Source organism: Heptranchias perlo, chromosome 24, assembly GCF_035084215.1.
Source record: "Heptranchias perlo isolate sHepPer1 chromosome 24, sHepPer1.hap1, whole genome shotgun sequence".
In the NCBI taxonomy this organism is placed as follows: Eukaryota; Metazoa; Chordata; class Chondrichthyes; order Hexanchiformes; family Hexanchidae; genus Heptranchias; species Heptranchias perlo.
The window spans coordinates 29,157,713-29,179,757 of NC_090348.1; the positions used below are offsets into that span (position 1 = coordinate 29,157,713).

The 22,045-nt window shown below is 38.4% G+C and overlaps 1 protein-coding gene across 6 annotated transcripts in view; it reads right to left on the reverse strand.

Moving 5' to 3' along the window:
* Positions 1–22,045, reverse strand: part of LOC137341645 (tyrosine-protein phosphatase non-receptor type 12-like) — a 102,036-nt gene that overhangs the window by 4,582 nt on the left and 75,409 nt on the right. For 3 of the 6 annotated variants that reach the window (XM_068004978.1, XM_068004979.1, XM_068004976.1), the window contains exons 13-17: positions 17,042–17,997; positions 11,858–11,935; positions 6,133–6,230; positions 5,980–6,010; positions 3,132–3,260 (exon numbers count right to left, since the gene is read on the reverse strand). In XM_068004978.1, coding sequence (XP_067861079.1) covers positions 3,132–3,260; positions 5,980–6,010; positions 6,133–6,230; positions 11,858–11,935; positions 17,042–17,997 — 1,292 coding nt within the window. Of the gene's footprint in view, positions 1–1,720; positions 1,919–3,131; positions 3,261–5,979; positions 6,011–6,132; positions 6,231–11,857; positions 11,936–17,041; positions 17,998–22,045 lie in introns of all 6 variants that reach the window. The other 3 variants (XM_068004975.1, XM_068004974.1, XM_068004977.1) reach the window with 3 other exon arrangements.

The following is a 22,045-nucleotide window of genomic DNA, read 5'->3' on the forward strand; positions in this document are numbered from 1 at the left end:
ATGTAAACTCCTAAATTTCACTCCCTTTATTTGATGTAGCTCTTCTGTACTGTTGGAAACTGCAGACTATTTAAATATCATGCAGATCTCTGAAAATCTGTTTTTGTATCAGACCACTTGTAATTTTAAATTGATTTAAAGGTCACACAAGCTTAACAATATTTCATTGGTGGATTTTCTGGGTAAAATGCAACACTGATGTTTGGAAGCTCAGTCATTACTAGACTCAAATGACAATCAGGCCCAACAAGCTGTAGTCACCAGTAAACAATGCAGTAGTGCGGTATGTTTATCTTCCACTCCTGGTCTAGAGTCAATTTCATTTCAATTGAGGCACAGTTTACCCATACTCATTGAAACTTAAACTGCTCTAAAAATCATCATAGAATATGAAGTAGCTTCACTCTTCACTGAGCATGGATAAGTTGTCCCTCTAAAGGTTGCTAGTTTCATGCTAATAGAGATAGCTGACAGCTAAGAAAAACAAAGCAAGCAAGAAATAAAAATAGTAAAAGGAAAGAAAGTTCTTTGCATGTCAGATGGACACAACATTCACATAAGAAATAGGACCAGGTGTAGGCCATACGGCACCTAGAGTCTACTCCGTTATTCATTAAGATCACGGCTGATCTTCAACCTCAACTCCACTTTCCTGCCCGATCCCCACTTTTCTGTTTTACCGGCATCTTAATGACAACACAAACTAAACATGGAGGTCAGCTTTCAATATGCCCATTTTTGCAAGGAAAACCCCATGTCCAATGAGATCACAATGGTTTGATCAAACTTCTTCATTGTAATTTGGCATAAAATATATTAGTGTCATGGATACACACAAACACACAAAAATGTTACATTAGGCAGGGTATTTTGAGTTAAAGCTCCACATGCAAATTAGGATTTGCTATCATCCACTGAAAGAAACATTTCTCTTTAAAAACAGGCTGCCAAGAATCTTTAGCAAGAGTTAAGACAGACAGCAAGCCTCAGCAGCTTTTCAATACCCGAAAACAAGAAATTTCTCACAATCAGGATCATTCATATAATTTGGGGGGGGGGGTGGGGAAGAGAAAATCATAGCACTTCTTTTAACTGAAGAAAACCTGGTTCTTGGCCTTCTTGCACTGCGCATTGATTGAATCCACCAATCTTCTCCAGACAGTATCTAGTGACCAGATGAAGGGCAGATATAGCACAGCAAGTCTCAAAGCCCTGAAACAACGGCAGACTTGATCAAGCAGATTAGAACATACTTGGCAGCCAGGAAAGCCTGCTTTGGAAGAGGTTCACCCATTGTTACTAAATAGTACAATTGTAACATGTTAGGATGCAATATTAAAACTATGTCAAATCTGTAAATTTGACTGATTCCAGCAGCACTAGATCAATTATGTCTGTACATATGCACAGAGCTTTAGCCTTATAACTGGATAAAAACCAACAGTATTTCCCAAACTAATCATTTTTTCTTTCTCCCCAATAGAACATCAGTAAGAAAATATGTCTCGTTATTCTTTGGCAAGACAGGAAGCATCAAAGATTCAGAATTCCTTCCACTTGCACTCTTTGTCCAAATTGCATAGGGTTTCTCTTGAAGCTTTCTGTGAGGCAACTACCTAAAGCTATTTATAATCCTTTCACTCACAGCATTAATGTATTGATCTGACAAGCATTTCCATGCTGCAGTACTTAAGTAAAAAAATTACATTACATTGCTCACCAACATTTTAGGTCCTTGATGCCTTCTCCAGTTACAGAACTAAGGATATAACCCAGAACAAAGCCTTACATACAGACACGTAGATTAAGATGGCGCAAGGGCAGGCATTGTTTTCCTTGGTGATTCTCCTTCCACTCTTGTGGATAACAGCAAATCCTAATTGTATGTGCATGTTTAATAAATAAATGAAGAATATGGCTGCAGGGGGGACGGGGGAAAAAAAAAACAGAACTTTGTAATCAAAGATGTCAGTACTGGTAATGGAACATTTTTTGGACCTTTTCATAATGACAGCATCAAGTACTCCAGTCAGATATATAACAGGTGAAATGCAGTATAAAGCATTATTCCAAAAAAATGTCTTAATCCAGCTCAAAACACCATCTCCTTCCACACCAATCTGATTTTCCCCTCAGTACCCAAACTAATCATTTTGCAATCTGAGAATATCAAATCAATTGAGTTTTTTTGTTCTGTGGATTCATAATCACTTGCAACTGGATCGAGACTGTGCAAACTCACTTTACCCTTACAGCCAGAGATCCCATCAGTCTGGCACTTCCATAAGATGAAGGCACAATGTTGAAACCCACTATGCCAACCAATCCCCAGTTATGTTTGTTTTAGGTGTCATTTAAAGGTCAGGTTCATTCTAATTTTCTGGAAGGGCTACGATACTTAAGGATATTAAATTTGGTGAAGAATAATATTCAATAAAATGTTTATTTGATTTCAAAAGTATTAGTAAATGTTAGACATGGATCGTTTCTAGCCTTTATCTCCTATAAGTGTTTGATTCGCTTAGAATTCAACATTTTAAAAAGTTTTTACTGAAGTAACAAGAACACTTAGTTGACTAACTCCATAACAATTTCTGATTGAAATGTATTGTAGTGATATGATACAGCAATATTAAGCAACAACATGCTAAACCAGGGGTGGTTGAATATGGGTTTGTGCCTGCAATTTCCCAAAGGGCAAAGCCCTCATCTTAACTGAAGAGGCATAGAGAAAAGGCCACGTACATCTCCCCAAATGCAGAGGGAGAAACAATAGAGGCCCAGTTACTTCATCCCAACTTGTACAGCTCCAATGCTCTATTGTACAGCAATTGATCTGGAAGCAGCTTACCTGACAGGGGATGGTGAGTGATTCAGGAATACCAAGACAAAAATACTATAAACAAAAAGTACTTTTTAAAAAAGTCCAGAATAAAATCTTTGTATGTGATAATTTTGTTTGGGGTGGGGGGGGGGGGCATTTAAATTAACACATATCAACAAGGGAAAAATAAAGTCTTAAAATTGCAGGTATAATTTAATGAACTTACAATTTAAATGATTACTCAACCAAAGATAACACAAAAAGTCAGCAAATATTACTGTAGCATTATACAATTACACATACCCACCTAAATCTGAACCACGTTCTCTTCGTTTTGTATTTGTTTCTGAGGTTCGTCCTACCTCACCCCTTGTAGTAGCAGTTACTAATCCTGAATCACCCAACGGTCTCCCACGATCCCGTGTTTCAGGAGTATCTGAAACAAAATGCATGCATAATGAATTAAATCTAAGAAACTACCTACAAGCATAAAAATCAAATCTCCACCTCCAAGTCCTTCAAACAGCGGAACAGTGGTGCACAATTGAACTACAGTGCACTCCATGTGAGTAACAGCAGTTTTGAAGCTCACAGCCAATCTATATCACAATTATGAATATAACAACACAAAAGTGACAGTAATTCTCCAGAAATGTTGACTGTGGCCCTGATCTCTGGCATTAAGTTGAAGATGACAAAGCTCAGACAAGCTGCAGAACACATTTGTAGTTGTCAAATTATAGATTTTAAAGTTCAGAAAGAATAATTACTTCTTTATCGCTTTTCTTGGCACCTTCTCTCAGAGATTATGTAGTACTGGTCTGACTGGCAGAGAGTCTGTCTTTGGACAATCTTGGGGGTTTGGCAATGGACATGGGAATCAGCAGCACTGCACTCAAAGATCAAATACAAGTCTGAAGGAGACAGACTTTCATGGGTTAACTTCTCTGTATCTGTTTCTATCTACATCTCTCTCCCCATCTCAACATTTTTCTCATTACTTCTACAGTTCAAACTCTTCCACTTGTTCTTTTTTCAGCTTAAGTCCATTGCATGCTGTTTTAGTGCACCTCAGCTTCCTGCACATACTAATTAGCACTTGCTCTTCAGGTGGCAGAAAGAGAGAAAGTTACTTTATAGGGACAATGTTTACTCATGCTCTGTGTAGAAACTCAAAAATTCAAGTGATTTCACCTCTGCTAAGCAGTATGGGCAAGCAGCTCAGCTGTAACTAATACTTGCTCCTAGTTCAAGTGAGCAAGAACCAGGAATAGGCCACAGTACAAAAAAAAAGATTGGCGAGAGAGGTTGTCAATGGTAGACAATGGTAACCAATGGTTCAAAGAATGAATAAGAGTTTCAGTAGCACCACATTCATATTTTCATGAACTGGCAGTTAAGGAGATGTTCCAAATCATCCCACACAAACACATAGTTGACAAATGAATCTAGTACTAAATGCACTGCTACAAGTGACTTGTAAAGCTTATGCATGTGGTAAGTAGACATTTTAACTGGATATTGCAGACTTCCTTAACTACATTGAAGACTTCAAGTTTCAGCTTCCAAAATTGTATCCAGCTGTGTTTCAAGAGGATGGGAAAATAAATGGAATAAGTATGGTTGCTCAAGATGTAGCTCACATTCTTGGACAAGAAGATATCACTCACAGTTTTACTCTCCTGGATGGACAACTGCAGGTACACAGCTAATATGACAGACATTTAGCTGGAAAATGTTTTGTGCCATGAGAAAATTTGTTACACAGAATTTTCAGTAAAATATCAGAATATATTGGCACTTGACAAAGACAGTTAGATCAAAAAAAAAGTGAACAAATCATGAAACACCTTCCACTAAACAAGCTGCTGTTCTTGAAGTAGTCAAAGGCATTTTTGTGCAGGAAAAATTTGTCCATGAAAGTTGGACCTCAGTGTTAGAGAGAATACAATTTGTCTACAATTCCTAAGCTAAACCAGACCAATAAAAAATGCTGACATTGGAGATAGCATCCTGAAAGTACATCGGACACATGGCTGCAGTGTGTGCTATCTACAGGATGCACTGCAGCAACTCACCAAGGCTTCTTTGGCAGCACTTCCCAAACCCGCGACCTCCACCACCTGGAAGGACAAGGGCAGCAGGTGCATGAGAACACCGTCACCTCCAAGTTCCCCGCCAAATCACACACCATCCTGAATTCAACATATATCGCCATTCTTTCATCGTCGCTGGGTCAAAATCCTGGAACTACCTGCCTAGCACCTAGTACTGCAGAGGTTCAAGCTGAAGTCTCTCCGCCACCTTAAGGGCAACTAGGGATGGGCAATAAATGCCAGCCTTGCCAGTGATGCCCACATACTGAAAATTATTTTTAAAATGTACAGTCAGCTTGAGTGGCAAATGCTCACACAGTCATTAGATTTTTCAAGAGGCTCTTGTGACAGGATGTTGTACTGAAAGTTCAAATAGAATCCAGTCACTCTTAGTTGAACCACGTGTCAAGACCATATCCACGGAAAAAAAGACAATTCTATCCCATAACTAGGACATAATTCATAAAATTATAAAAATGCCAGTATTACACACTGGGCCTGCCAGCATCTGAAGAAGATACGTTGATACTTCACAAGACCGCTGATCAGAATTTCCTCAATTAGAAGCAGAGAATGTAGAAGAGTAATTTGAGAGATGACATATGGCAAGATTAGCATACTGGGGAGGAACAGGTGACTTTGGACCTATGGTTTCCAAAGCTCTCCACTACTGGAGTTTTCCTCACCTTATGTCTGGGTCTGTTGTAGACTAATTGATAAGAGATTGATTGCTATGATTAGTCAACAACTCTATTCGACACAATATCATGCGACTACCGGGATGGTGGAAGGCGAGCTAGATAGACCATGGTCTTTTTTTGTCCAGCAATTCCTACATTACTAAGAGCATATAGGAATTTCTCATTCAAGTTCTGACCAGCTATGAAGTGCAAAATGGAGGGAAAAAGTTGATGCCACCAGCATGAAAAAACATCTCAAGAACAGGAAAGGCGATATTTAGTGTTCCATTCAACAAGTACAGATTCACAGATTTGAGACCGTGTATAGAAGGAAAAAATGTAACAACTTTTTTTTAAAAAGATATTAGTGGTTGCTCACCCTTTCTTTGACTTCGGGGATTTTTCAGGCTCTGTTTAAAAAAAAAGGAAAAATATTAAAGTAACTTTCAAAGATCCAACATTTTTATTAATAATATAAACATACTTTTAAGTTATTTAAATGTGGCATTGCACTGGTGCACAAAACCATTACCTTACTCCTCACCATCTTTACGTGCTCAACAGGCTGTGGTTGTGGAAAGCCACTCCATTCTGCAGACTTCCCAATATGAACAGGTTTAACAGGGGAGTCTATGGAAAAATAACAATTTAGGGTTTGATTAATGTTAAAAGGAAAATTCATCAAATCACTCACTATAAACAAGACTTTCCTTTTAATATCTTAGCGATTAGAATCAATTTAATTACAAATTCTGGATGCTACAGTAATCTGTACCACAAATAATGACCACTGGCAGAAACAGTATACATGATTACAACTTTGAGGTAATCAACTGTGACTCACATATGTGGTAATCACAACACAAGCATTAATCCTTCAGTGCCCATATCAATTGCTTACATTAATGTCTACCATTACACCCCCTACAACAAGCTGCATGTATTAAACATATGTATATAATAAAATAATGCAATGTATATTATAGATCATTGAATAGTGGAAAGGAAACTCTAGATGAAATATTTGTATTCGTTCATGGGATATCAGCGTCACTGGCAAGGCCAGCATTTATTGCCCATCCCCAATTGCCTTGAAGATGGTGATGGGCTGCCTTCTTGAACCGCTGCAGTCCGTGTAGTGAAGGTTCTCCCACAGTGCTGTTAGGTAGGGAGTGCCAGGATTTTGCCCAGCGACGATGAAGGAACAAAATATATAGGTAAATTAGAGTGTCTATCAACAACAGATTTAAAATTGTAAGATAAATTAATTATGCAAAACGGACTGGGATAAGGAAAATGTTTGTGCTAAAAAAAAAGGTTTTTTTGCAGTGTATTCAAGACTATATTCCTCAGTCAATATGTTGCTATTGCAACAAGGAAAGAAGGACTACTTGACCTGATTCTCGGAAATGAAATAGTAAGTAGGCAACCTAAAAATAAGGAAACATTAGAAAAGCTACAAAAAGGGTTTGAAAGACTACGGTGAAGTGAGAGAAAAATTAGCAAAAAAAAAATGTAGGTCAATAAAAAGGTTTTTTTAATTGGCCCATTAGCAGTATGAGGATAGTCCAGGTGAGGGTACTAAGAGATGAAGGAGGCAAGCTTCTAGCGGACAATGAAGGAATGGCAGCTACACTAAATACTTTGCCTCAGTTTCCACAGAGGAGGTGGATATCGGAATTGTAGAACCAGCAGAGGTGGGTGTAGCGATTAGCGGAGGATATTTTTCAAAAAAATAAATAGTACGAAAGAAGTTACTCAAATTTAAGGTAGACAAAGTTACCAGGACCTAATGGTTTACATCTGAGGATCCTGAGGGAAGCTAGGGAAGAAATAGTGGAAGCTGTGACTATAATTTTACAAATATTATTGGAAAGGAAAATTATGCCAAAGTACTGGAGGATGGTAAATGTGATATCACACTTCAAAAACAGAGAGGGAGATAAACCAGGAACTTGAAGCTTAGTTACTTAGTTGTTGGTAAACTACTACAGTTTATAATCTGGAATAAAATTACTGAGAACTTGGAGAAAGAACAAATTTAGATTTATGCAGCATCTTATCACATCTTCAGGACATCTCCAAAAACATTAAAATGAATTGATTATATTTGAAGTGCAGTTACTATTATGTAGGTAAATGTGGCAGCCAGTCTACTCACTAGGTCCCATAAACAGCAAATGAATGACCAGTAATCTGTTTTTGGTAATGCTGGTACTGGGAAGATTATTATCTAGGACACCAGAAGAACTCACTTCTCTTCTTTGAATAGTTACATGGACAGGCAGATGAGGTCTCAGTTTAACATCTCATCTGAAAATGGCATCTCCAATGCAGCTCTTCCTCAATACTGCACTGAATTGTCAGCCTAGGTTATGCAATTGAACCCATAAGCTTGTCACTCAGAGGAGATGGTGTTATTGACTGAGCCAAGCTCACATCATTAATGGAAGACAAATCAATCAGGCATGGCTAGTCCATCATAGGTTTTTTAAAGGGCAGGTCACACTTGAATAATCATATAATTCTTTGAAAATATAGCAAAGAGAATATGATTCACATAGATTTTCAAAGAGCATTTGATAAAATATCACACAAGAGACTTAGGGCAATGATAATGGAATATGGGATTAAGGGGAATTTAGTCACGAACAGAAAGATGGTTTGAGGACAAAGCAAAAGGTAGTGGTAAAGGGATATTTCTCAAAAATGAAAGATGTGGTAAGCAGTGTCTCACAGGGTTCTTTATCAGAGTTGCTCTTATTCACTATATACATAAGTGATCTGGACATAAAATGAGGGAATAATAAAGAAATTTGCTGATGAAAAAAATTGGAAGAATGACAATTTAAGACAAGTTCTGTGAGACTATAGGAGGCTAACAAGATGCAGTTCAATGTAAAGAAATGTGAAGTTGCTTTATGGTGGCACTTAAGCAAGACACCATTTGTCATTAGTTTATACACAATTAAATTTAAGGTTTAATACCGTATTCAGTGTGCAAATACACTGTATCCACATGGATGAGATACAGCTGGGCAGGTAGCAAAATCAAGCAGCAGCATTCACTCAGAATCACAGAACGGTTACAGCACGGAAAGGAGGCCATTCAGCCCATTGAGTCCATGCCGGCTTCTTGCAAGAGCAATCCAGCTAGTCCCACTTCCCCGCCCTTTCCCCTTAGCCCTGCAAATTTTTTCCCTTCAAGTACTTATCCAATTCTCTTTTGAAAGCCATGACTAAATCTACCTCCACCATCCCCTCACGCATTGCATTCCAGATCTTAACCACTCATTGCATAAAAAAGTTTTTCCTCATGTCGCCTTTGGTTCTTTTGCCAATCATCTTAAATCTATGTCCTCCGGTTCTTGACCCTTCCGCCAATGGGATCAGTTTCTCTCTATCTACACTGTCTAGACCCTTCATGATTTTGAATACCTCTATCAAATCTCCTCTCAACCTTCTCTGCTCTAAGGAGAGCAACCCCAGCTTCTCCAGTCTATCCACGTAACTGAAGTCCCTCATCCTTGGAATCATTCTAGTAAATCGCTTCTGCACTCTCTCTAAGGCCTTCACATCCTTCCTAAAGTGTGGTGCCCAGAAATGGACACAATACTCCAGTTGTGGCCAAACCAGTGTTTTATAAAGGTTCATTATAACTTCCTTGCTTTTGTACTCTATGCCTCTATTTATAAAGCCCAGGATCCCATATGCTTTTTTAACCTCCTTCTTAACCTGCCCTGCCACCTTCAACAATTTGTGCACATATACCCCAGATCTCTCTGTTCCTCCACCCCTTTTAGAATTGTACCTTTTAGTTTACATTGCTTCTCCTCGTTCTTCCTACCAAAATGTATCACTTCGTACCTCTCTGCGTTCAATTTCATCTGCCATATGTCCGCCCATTCCACCAGCCCGTCTATGTCTTCTTGAAGTCTATCACTATCCTCCTCACTGTTTACTACACTTCCAAGTTTTGTGTCATCTGCAAATTTTGAAATTGTGCCCTGTACACCCAACTTCAAGTCATTACTATATATTAAGAAAGCAGTGGTCCTAGTACCGACCCCTGGGGAACACCACTGTATACCTTCCTCCAGTCCGAAGAACAACCGTTCACCACTACTCTCTGTTTCCTGTCACTTAGTCAATTTTGTATCCATGCTGCCACTGCCCCTTTTATTCCATGGGCTTCAACTTGTGAGAAGCCTATTATGCGGCACTTTATCAAATACCTTTTGGAAGTCAATATACTCTACACTCACTCAATTGCATGTTATTGCCACCAAATTCCTTAACTTGGTGTAATATTTTACTTTAACAAAAGTGAAGCGTTATGTATTCTGTAAAACATTTTACAAAGAACACTTTCTTCTTCACAAACTTATTATAAATGGTTTTACATGGGCATTTTGAACGGGAGTGATGAAAGCTATCTGCTTTGGCTGTGTTTATTAGAATCTGCACATTGACCAAGTTACAGGCCTATTACTTTTTCTGAATAAAATATTACAACTTTTTTGCATTTATATATCATTTTTGATATAGGGAAACATCCCCAGATGCTTCACAGAACATAATTAAAGAAAAGGAGATATTAGGAGGGTTGAACAAAAGAACCCTTGGTTAAAGAAGTGGGTTTCAAGGAAGGTCTTAGAGGAAAGAGAGGTGGAGCAATTTAGAAAAGGAATTAGAAGATGGGGCCTAGGCAGCTGAAGGCACAACCAATGGTGGAGCGAAGGGAGGGGGGATGCACAAGAGTCAGAGGAACAGAGAGGAGGGGTGAAGCCATGAAAAGATTTAAAAATGAAGATGAGCATTAAATTGGAGGTGTTGGGGGACCAGGAGCCAATACAGTTCAGCAAGGGAGGGGGGAGCATGAGTGAGTAGGGCTTGTTGCAGGATAGGATACAGGCAGCAGCTGAAGTTTACAGAGGATGGGAAGCTGGCTAGGACAGCATTGGAATAGTCCAGTCTGGAGGTAACAAAGGCATGGACGAGAGTTTCAGCAGATTGGCTGAGTTAAGGGCAGAGGTGGGCAATGTTATGCAGGTGGAAGGAGATGGTCTTTGTGATGGAGAGGATTTAGAGATGGAAGCACATCTCGGGATCAAATAGGATGCTGAGGTTGTGAACAGTTTGGTTTAGCCTGTGGCAGTGTCTGAAGAGGGGAATGAAATTGGTAGCAAAGGCTGAAAAAAAAAATGACTTTGGTCTTCCCAATGGTTAGCTGGTGGAACTAGACTGAATATCAGACAAGCAGTCTGACAGCTCATAGGCAGGGGAGGAGTCTACGAGTGGTGCAGAGGTAGAGCTGGGTGTCCTCAGCATACTTGTTAAAGCTGACCCCATGGCTGCAAAGGATGTCACCAAGATGCAGCATGTAGACGAGGAAGAGAAAAAGGACAAGGACAGGTCCTTGGGGGAAGAACCAATATGCTGCGTCAGAACAGTAGGACACATGTTTATACCCACAATTCAGCACCTAGAGATTACAATAAGTTGTCTCTGTGCAACCATGGAAAGACCCCCAATAAAGGACAAACCAGATGACCTGTTACTCCAACCTGCAGAGGTGCTGCATGATTTATGGCCGGCAATTAACTGTTTGGAAATGTGACCCTCAGCAAAAAAGGCAATAAATATTATTGGTTTTAGTAAATATTATTGCACTACTCAATTCTAGATTATTGGGATTAGGTGTCATTGTAACAAATTTAAATATACCATAATACCATTACATGGTGTTGAAATATTACATCCTTGCCACTAGCTGACATTGAGCATGAACTATCTAAATGCTACAGCACCACCCAGTGGCTGATAAAGCATTACAATACAACAGATGCCAGCATTAAAATTCTTCATTAATGTTACCCAGTGTTAAGTATCAGCTTCATAACAATTCTGTGGTGCAAGACAGTTGGGCTTGTAAAGAGATTTTCTGTAGGCCCCAGCCAAAATAAAATTCACTCCTGAAAACTCAAGCTCCAAATTGCGACTAAAATGAATTACAGTTGATTGATTGCATCTAATTTAACAACTTGAGACTACCTAAACAATTCATAATCGCTAATCACCCAATTTACTGGATAGAAGATAACTCTACTCCTCTCTCCATTTTAAGAACTTAGAAAGGAGGAAATTTATCATATGGCTTGGTGGACCCATGAAACAAGTGTAAACCATCAGTGTCTATGTGAATTTTACAAATGATTTCAGTAGCTCTAACAATTGAAGGAACTGAGAGATCCTACCGAATTCATTAGCCACAACAAAAGATTCAGGAGTTCTTTCTGGCAAAGGTGGTGGACTGTCTTCTTTGCTCCCAGAACCTTTTAAAATAAAATTTCAAAATTGATTTTTGAAGACATCATCACTGTTCAAGTTCCCTTGCTGCAACCTAGTATTGAGTGTTTTCACTAGGCATTTAAAGCATATTGGGCCTGATATGCTACCATCAAGACAGCAGGTAATCTGCTATGCTTTAGCTTAAATTTTCTGTATTTGCCATCACATTTAATACATGAGCTGCTGCTCTTGCATAAAGGTCGGAGCTGTACACACACGGCTTCATTTTAAATACACATTCTGCAAAGTTGCAAACGTGTAGGGGTAAAGTATGTAGCAAGCATACAATGTTATAATTGACAGGATGAATATGGCAATTTTGTATCTAGACATATTAAGCAGAATACAGCTGATAGCAAATGAAACCAGATGGGACATTTAAGTGTCTGTTTACCAAAAATATTAACAGTGTTATCCAATAGAAATCACTGAATAGCCACAGGCATGGCTACAGCAACACTGCTTTAGCCACATGCAGTAATTTTGGTAGAAAACAAATACACATGGTCAACGTACATCACGTGCATATTTACTCAACAAACATCGACCACCATTCAGAGCAAAACTTTGCAGCGTTCCTTCCTGTCACCAAAGTTTGGAATTCTGGCATGAATTTATCAGACACATCACATCTTAGCGCAGCTTCTAACTTTTTGTCCAGCAGTTGCGAGCAGTACTTTGACTCCATCAGAGTGATTGCCCAGAATGTTGACTCGCATGAGATCTGCCAGACACACCCCTGCTCTCCATCCAGAACACGGTTGGATGCTGCCCGCCCTTTGCCATGACGTGCTCTATTGTAGCTGATTATTGGTTGGGCTTGCTTTCTTCTGCTGGCCTTAAGCAGTTCTTCCGATTGGTCGAGCTGACCACGATGACAGCTCGCCTCCCCATACAGTATTACTGGTGTTTCCATGGTGCTTAAGTCCAGCATTTTCACCAGTGTTGCACACCATTTTAACAGATAACCAATAACCAAGGAAGTAAAGCACACACAACAATCAAAAAACACAGCTTGTGCTTTTCATCTTACCGTTTTACCAACAAACACAAAAGGATAAAGTACACATGCAAATCCTGAGTGGATATTACTATTGAGATCACATGCCCAACGACGGTGTCTATTACTTTTTTTAAAACCTACTAATCAAAATTGCAATTAACCACATCAGACTCCCAATTAGCCACGTGTGGCTAGTGCATTGGACAACACTTTTAACAGAAGGTTTATCAGGAAATTAATCCAGGATTTTTTTTTAAAAAGCGATTAACTCTTGCTCTGCAAGTATATTGTCCCAGACTGCTTGTCACAGAAATAACAAAACTAAACTCATCAGCAGCAAGATTGAGTATATTTTAATTGATTTTGACAATTATTGTACGATGCAATTTGCAAAAAAACTAAGCAAAATAGAAATGCCCCCATTTCTGAAAAGGTGGTTACAGCATCAGACACACAGGTGGTTACACAATAATGACAACCTCATTCATACCACTGAACTGGCAAAAACTGCAATCTGAAATGCAGAAGCTTTTACAGCCACAGTTGATGCCACCACAAAATTGGACAATAGGAATTGTTCCTACACATGTAGAAAATAGACAATGTCATGGTCAATTCTAATTAGAATTCTAGCTAAATATAAACAGTTTAGTTAATAATTATGGCATGATGCATGATTATTCTATAGGGGTAACTATTCCAAGTGTTATATGGGGACATTCAAATGGCCATTTTCAAAGACGACAAGAAACATTCGTGTCTCTCTCTCTCTCTCTCTCTCTCTCTAGCCTCTTCCCATTATAAATAAATTTCCTCATCTACTATTTAAAATAAAATCAGGGATTCATTAGATAAATTTCTGATGAGTATTCTTTTCACAAGATGGGAGTCAAAAGAAATAAAACATTTAAATTTCAAAATAGGTTGGTAAATTAGAATAAAAGTGAGCCATGCCTGCTACAGATCAAATGGATATTTCCCCAAAGCAGAATTCTTACATTCTCTGTGATCATGCTCATTATCTCGAGGACCATTTTAACTGGTAATTTTAGGTCAGTCTGAAGATATTGTTTGCTAGGGTAGCATTTTTTTTTAGTAAACAATTTTCTCAAACGGTACAGTGAAAGGTAGATAGTTAAGTAATTGAACACAATTTCTTGACCATAAATGGAACAAGGGAGTTTGGTACAAATGTAGTTCAATGCTGAACAGTGAAGCCCACAGTATAAATGTCCTTCTCTCCCTTATGCATCCTTTAAGGAGCAGTAACTCCCTCACAGCTACACTGCATCACAAAACTTTGGCAGTCAATACCACACAAGCTCAGAAATTTTAATAAATCATAACAGTCTGGCATCCATTTCATTCAACCTGGGATACTGGAGTGAATGGGCTAAATAGAGCAATCTTTAATCCCATGCAAATCTTTATCAAATAATTAGAGTGGAATCACCTGAACCTCAAGCCCAATTTTATAATGTCATGTCCATCGAGTTTGGTATAATGTCTTACTTTAATTCAGGAGTTAGTATAATATCTGCCACTCTTCTTCTTACTACCGCCATTCTCAATCATGCACAATTCTGGATCTCAAGAGGTTGAACAGACACTAAACATTTAAATAATGCTTAAATCATTTAATAATTGCTCATCTGGGAGAATTCAACCTGGTTATCTATTTCTCCCCGATTGCAAAAGATAGCATAAGTCTTTTGGGAGACTCCAAGATATGCAAGCTAACATTGTAATCACCTTATTCAGCCAAGATCAGTTATATGCTTATACCCTCGCCCTGCAAACAGTGTTTTGAACACCTGAACTGATTATTACAACCTTTAATCCCATTCATAACCAGATATTCATCCAGGACTTTAAAAAAAAGTTAAAATTAGTACACTATCAACTGTTTTTGAAGGCAGCCTAGTCTAGCAATCTACTACTATGTTGAGGGAGGCAAGGAGAAAAAAAGGGGAGCAAATTTCTTCCTTCTAGTTTTACTTGAGGTTTGCCAATTTTACTCGCATTCTATACGAATGTGATCTTATTCTCGTCCAATGAGTGTTGCTGGATAGCAATCAGGCATTTTTATTGCTCATTCCTAGTTGTTCTGAGGTGGTGGTGGTGGGCCTTAGAACTGCTACAGTCACTGTGGCGATGGTATTCCCACAGTGGTGTTAGGTTATTCTAGAAATTTGACTCAGTGATAATAAAGGAACGGCAATATATATCCAAATCCAGATGCTGTGTGACTTGCAGATGAATTTGTAGCTGATAGGGTTCCTATGATGTTGCTGCTCTTGTCCATCCCTATGGTAGATGTCACGAGGCTGTCAAAGTAAGCATTCTGTAAATAGTACGTACTGGAGCCACAGTGTACCAGTGGTGGAGGAAGTGGATATTCAATTCAGCGGCAAGGGCACTGATCAAACAGACTGCTTAGTCCTGGATGGAGTCAAACTTAAAATGTTGTGGCGGCTGCACCCATCTAGACGCGTGGTGAGTATTCCATCACACTCCTGTTGCGAATCTTATAGATGGTGGAAAGTCTTTCCACTCAGTACTTTCCAATTAGAAGATAGAGTGACCGTACAGGGGGCTTCCTGAAAATATAGGCACTGAAAAACCTGCAGTGGTACTGCAAAGGAAACTATATGCATGACACTTCTTGTAGGTAACCTTATCTTCAATACTTTGCCAGACAGCAACACTTATACTGCATTTTTCTCAGCAAAGCAGCAAAGCCACAACAAAGCATAGCACCAATAGAATTTTACAGTTTTTAAACTGTATGTTTGCTAAGTCTCAGAATAATCTTGTTCATTCTTCTCTGAACCCATCCTAAATAAGTATAAATAATTTTAAAAACTAAGGAATCACTATTCCCCTTTGCATCGTTGATACCAAGTCACAAAGAAGAAAAATAATTAAACTAAACACTACCAATCAAGTGCCTTACACTGGGACCCACATGCTACATTGGAGAAGTCCTATAACAATACCTCTTACAATGAATTGTTACAAATATAATTATTACATGGAGACAGTGTATACAGAAAAATTGATTATTTAGATAATCTGTCTACATAAAAGTTTTTAAGAGTTTTCTTCACACTTCAGATATCACAGTTAAGTATCAAATTAATGTAAAAGAGAAAGAAATGTTTTTTTTCCCCCTGACCTGCAGTCAGAAACGTACAAGCATCTAGCGATCTGTATACCCTTTTCACCAAACAGCAATCAAACTGTGATTAACTTCAGGACCTTGCCTGCCTCTTTACACCACTTCCTCACAGGAAGCACCTGAACAGTGGCCTTGAAAAGGCAGAAGAGATTAGCAGCTAAACATAACTATACTCCGGACTTCACGAGCATTGGGGCAGGAGGTCAATTACCTGGATTAAAATGATCAAGCCTTGATTAAAATTATTCAACCACTCTAGTACATAAAGGGTGCTCACCCAGCACTATTTACAAGTTCTGTTCTTTTTGTCAGAATTCAACTGGTTTCAGTTGTTATGGATGCAAAATGGTAAAATGCTGCTGAAAAAAAGGCATTTTTCCTTTTTCAAGGTAATGTTTCAGAAGTGTCATATTTTTGTGTGAAATAATGCATTTTGTCTAAAGTTGTACATGACCCATTTCTCCACATATCTTTAGATCTATATGGTTAAAACTACAGTTATTGCAAAGCTATCTCTTATTACCAGTTTAGAGTTAAAGAGCCTCCATTTTATAAATGTAAGTGCTCACAGTCCAATTCCCTATGAAGATACTAAATTTCCATAGGACAGTAAAATTTCAGAAATATGCAAATTGTGCACTAAAGCCATTGATTTCTTTTCACTGAGTCTGGATTGCAGTAAGGCTTGTGAGATAGACATTTCTTTTAAAAAAGGTAGGCTTAGCTTTTATATATCCATCCACTATACAGCACAGCAGCTATAAGGTCCAAAATACAATTATCAATATGTAGATGTGAAGTTTTATATAGTTTTAAAAAATGTTAGACTCTACAAAAATAATTAAATGATCAAAGACTCCCACTCCAAAACAGTACTAGCCTCCTTATTGTGAAGTAAACACGTACCTTTTTCAGCTCCTAAATTTAACGTGCTGGGTGGATGTTCACGGGCAATAGACACAGGTGATATTTTTCTTGCTGAAGGGGTTTCATTTTGTATGGTGGCAGTAACAATTGCACTTGATAAAATACTGGTAACATTTTTAGGTATGGCTTTCCCAACGTCCATTTCCTCCGGCTCAGAGTCATCAGTGTGGAGAGGATTAGTAAAACTGAGGGGTGGCACATTTACACAATGGTCACTGGTGTCCATAGCCATATGGTGAACTACAGGTTTCTCTTTCAAGGATGGCTCTGCTGGTAGAGCAGGTGCTTTAGAAGAATGGCATTGAATATTGTGCAATTTATCACCAGTGGAAGACTTGCTAAAGGCAGCTGGTGTACATTCATGGCTTGGCTTGATCCACAAGGCGTGAGCTCTCTCTTTAAGTGGCAATTGTACTGGTCTTAGGAGTACATCAGAACTCCCTTCCCGAGCAGCAGAGTGCTGCAGAACATCCAGCTCCGAATTCACAGAAATCTGTCCACAGCTTAATTTACTTGTTTGCTCGATCTCAATTGCTGAAGTGGACTTCACTTTACTTGATGGTCCCCTGTTAAAAGAACTGTTTGCACCAGGTGGGGACACTTCAAAGCTTTTAGGTCCTTCTTGGAGTGGTATCTTCTTTATTTCAATACTCAGTTTTCTTTCCAGCTTTTTTTCGATAAGTTCAGTGTACGATGCACAATTTTCAATCTGTCTGTAGGTATCCACTGGTTTGTTGTAGTTTTCATTGAGGTCTGTGGGAGGTGGTGTTGTAAATGAGTGCACTACTGGCTTGGGATGGTATCGGTCATTATCTTGCCACACAGTAGTAACAGCTGGGTATGCAGATGGAGGAGAAGGAGTGAGGATAGGTGGTACTGGTTGGGGCTCTGGAGGCTGCAAGATTTCTTCTTTAGCATCTCCTTCTACCAGGCAGCTATGGAAATTTTTTGGTTGGTGGGGTTGCGGGGTGGGGAGAAAGACAGGAGAAAAAAAAGGAAAAGGATTAGCTAGTAGCACTGGTCAAAAATAGGGAAAAATTAATACTCTTTTTGAAGACAAAGAATCTAGACACACAAAACAGAAGAACAGAGAAACAGCAGGTAGACTTGAACACACATCAGCACTGACATTTTTTGGTAGTATGTGTTTCAAAGATGGTCTTTTGCTACTTTACTCAGTAGGTGGCAGACAAACCATATGGACTAAAATTGAAACCAATCTGAAATCAAGAGATATTGTAAACTACAATATCATGGCACTATTGCCTTGTACGTACAAAACCATTGCAAATTAAGACATCATGACCATCAACCTCTTTTCCCTCCTACCCATCTAATTGTAGTTACTACTGCTTTTCCCTCCACAGCTCAAAAGAGTTTAAGAACTAAATTAGCTCACAAGCAGAATGCGAGGTCCTGTCCATCTGGCCTGGATTCAAACCCAATTTTGCAGAGGTAAAACCACGCTGCTCTCTGTGCATTATCAAATTTCTTTATACAACAATACTTTGCATTCATTTTCCTCATACACAATGCATTGATTTGCTGTCACGTTTTGTAACTGTTTATGAACATGATTGTAATTTTATCCCCTATATAATAAACTTATAAAACCCACAGCACTATTTTCCATGCCTGTATTCAAAAAGCAAAAAATAGAAGTTCACTTCCAGGATGCTGTGGCAAGATTATCACGATAGGTAAGCCTCCCACTGCACAGTATAATGAACTGAATGACCACATCTGCCATAAAAGTAACAATGGAAAATTTGTGTGTACAATTCTCACCCTTTCTCAGCAAAGAAAAAGGAAACAATACACAAGTTACTAATAATACTCAACTAAAATGGACCGAATAGATAATACCCTCAAGTTCACAGTTAAAAGCATAAAGTTAAATGCAGGGATGGTGACAAAAATGAATCATTTTTGTCTAATATCTAGCATGGTACTGAGCTCTAACTATATCATGGTGTACAAGGGGTTGAAAAACAGCTTCACTCATAAATCATGTGATGTCTCAATTTGATACAATTGTTGAAACAATTATTCAGTTTATTTGAAACTGTTGTCTAAGCGAGGGCCAAACCATTCAATTCAAATATCTTTTAGGATTTATGCATGTTTGATAGCTTTTTATATAAAAAAATACTATTTAAATTCATTTTGTCCCAATTACTTTTTTTTGAAGGTATGTGTGTGTTTTTCCAAATCAGGGAATCTGCCTATAGCCTTTGTAGTCAGGCCTGATCGTTTCTATAGACACCAGGAAAAGGAAAAGAACCACTACGTGACCACCTACATCACAGTTTAGCACAGCAGCTCCGAACAATTTATTTCCGAGTACATGAGCTAAACTTAACTACTGTAAAAATGTTGTGTTACTGCTATTTATTTGATTTGTTTCTCGAATATATTCTAATTGCTTGCCTAGTGAATTTGATTCTGTCACCTTCTAAAGGCAAGGACAGCGTGACATCACGTGATAAAACCAGTAGCGTAAATGAACTCGTGAATGCTCTGTTTGTACCATGGGCATACTACAAATCTACCTAGATATCTGGGACATAGGGTTTACTTAGGAGAGTAGTCTGAAATATGGAATCCAAAAACATTTGGCGTAAAAATATCCCAAACATAAGAGGGTCATCTGATCCTACGGCAAACATTTCTCCCTTCAGATGGAGAAAACAGCAATTCTGTCCTAGTTGTGAATCTATTCAGCTCAAGGTGGGCGCATGGAGGTAAATGGCTTGAGCGAACAAAATTAGAGGTAAAACAATTTTAAAATAATGATGCCACTCCTCCCCCAGCTCCCCACATACCAAACACATGGGTGGGTGGCTGAAGAGAAGGATTTTGAGGAGTTTTTTGAAAGCAGGGAGATAAGTGAAGGGAATTAGGTAGTAACTTCCAAAGGACAGGAGCATAATGGTTACTTTATGGTGGAGCGGGGGCCAGGAGTTAAAGGAGGATGCGTGCGGGAATGCAAGTCTGCAGGAGATCAAGGCATGGTTGTTCAAGATCTTCAGTTGTTTTACAGTTCTTTCATATTACTAATTTTGATTACCTCATATTGAAGTCCCCAGTTGAATAAGGCACCTTTCTCCACTACACAGCCAGAGGAGATGTACATAGGTTTTACAGTCAAAATCCATGAAGTACATACAACAGATACATTTAGCACAATAAACTGATTTAAATCATATTTGCCTTTATCCCTTCTGTTACATGTAGTTTTGAGTAGGCAGAAGTAAAAGTATGTTCAGGTAATGGAAGTGGATGCTGGTGGCAGAACAGGACAACTCCAATCTGTCCTATGTCCAGCAATTTATGCAAGAAACCCAGTATCAGTCAGATTTTTAAATGAAGTTTCTCACCTGACACAGGAAGTTCCTTTAAATTAAATAGAAAACCATTGGATTATTCCTATTCAGCCTGTTTCTCTTCCAACAGGAAGATGGCCACCTCACTAACATTAAATGCCACAATACTGTTCTTCTGCTGGGTTACCCCTTATGTACCCAGTTTAGTCTTGCTGGGAATTTGCCTTCCAACTCCATGGTCATCCACAACACATTTATTAAGGAAGTATACACCCAGCTAAAATTAATTGGATCGTCTCACTTAACAATTACCATTTTTTGAATCCACTGGAAAAGCTTTAGTGCCGTTTTAAACCCACGTTGAATTCCACCTAAACAAGACTATGCCTAGAAATTCAGTTTCCATTTGACGGCAAAGTTCGCATTAAAATTATCAATAGGCACATCTCAGTAGCTTAGTGATACAACAATAACTAGTAATGAATAGTATATTTGGAATTAGGTGGACATTCATACCATGCCGCCACACTGTTGTGCTTCAATCAAAATCATAACTAACTAGGGATATCAAATTTTCTAAACTTAAACTGCTAAGACTCTCAAATGCAACTTCACCTCGAGAAGTCAATTTACCAGTCTACGGCAATTACTCGCCTAATGGACTCCAGCTACAGGAGTTCTGTTGAAGACCAGAGAGAGACTGACCAGACCTACACTTGCCCTGAATAAATGACATATTAATTGCACAGTGATACATGTTAAGTGTTCCATGCAATTGGGTCACTATTAACTAGTATAGCATCTGAGGAAAAACAATCAGCATCTTGACTGGCTTCTTTCTGATATGCTTCAGGGCAGGCCAGAGAAGCAGTCAAATCTCTCACCATACACTGGTACAAGCCATTTTAAGGTGATATCTTTCTGAAAATAACCTGTTTTTTTTTTTAAAACCACATAATGCACTACATAGAAAAGACTCAAACTAGTGACAAAACACTCCATTTTCTTTCAGATGGCTCTAAACACACCCTTTTAAAACCAAAAAATAACCTTCTGTTTCAGGAACAATAAGTCAATGAAATTTGGTTAATATATGGAAGTAATTTTAAGTTATTGAGATGGTTAACAATCAGAAAATGAAAGTCACCTCTTCTCCCCTCTAAGGGCTTAAAATCAAAACCACTCAACGACTAAGCTGAAATTGTACACTAATGTAAATACCTTAAAAGTACTATTTTGTAAAAAAACTATTTTAAACATCTTTGGATAGAAAGTGAATACACAAACAGGTTCCAAAACTACATTGCGTGGCTTATCAAGGCAGAGTTATTTGAGGAATGAAATAAGGGCGACCAAAATAAAGGGCAATTTAACAGCAATAACTTGGAATCTATTTACCTTGTTCCTGTAAGTTTAATTTTCAAAGACGGAAAAAATATTAGAACCACGGTAAACCAGCTTTTACCAAGTTTTTATAAAAACTTCTTAATCGAAGATAATTTTATTCTCTATGTTTTTGCAGTTTAATTATAAAAGGATATCAAATTATGTAACATCAACAGCTGCTGCCCTCTTAGTTCAATAGTCAATCATATACATTCTCTGCCTATACCATAATACAATGGTTATCTCTGGCTCATGAAGACAAAACCTAGGT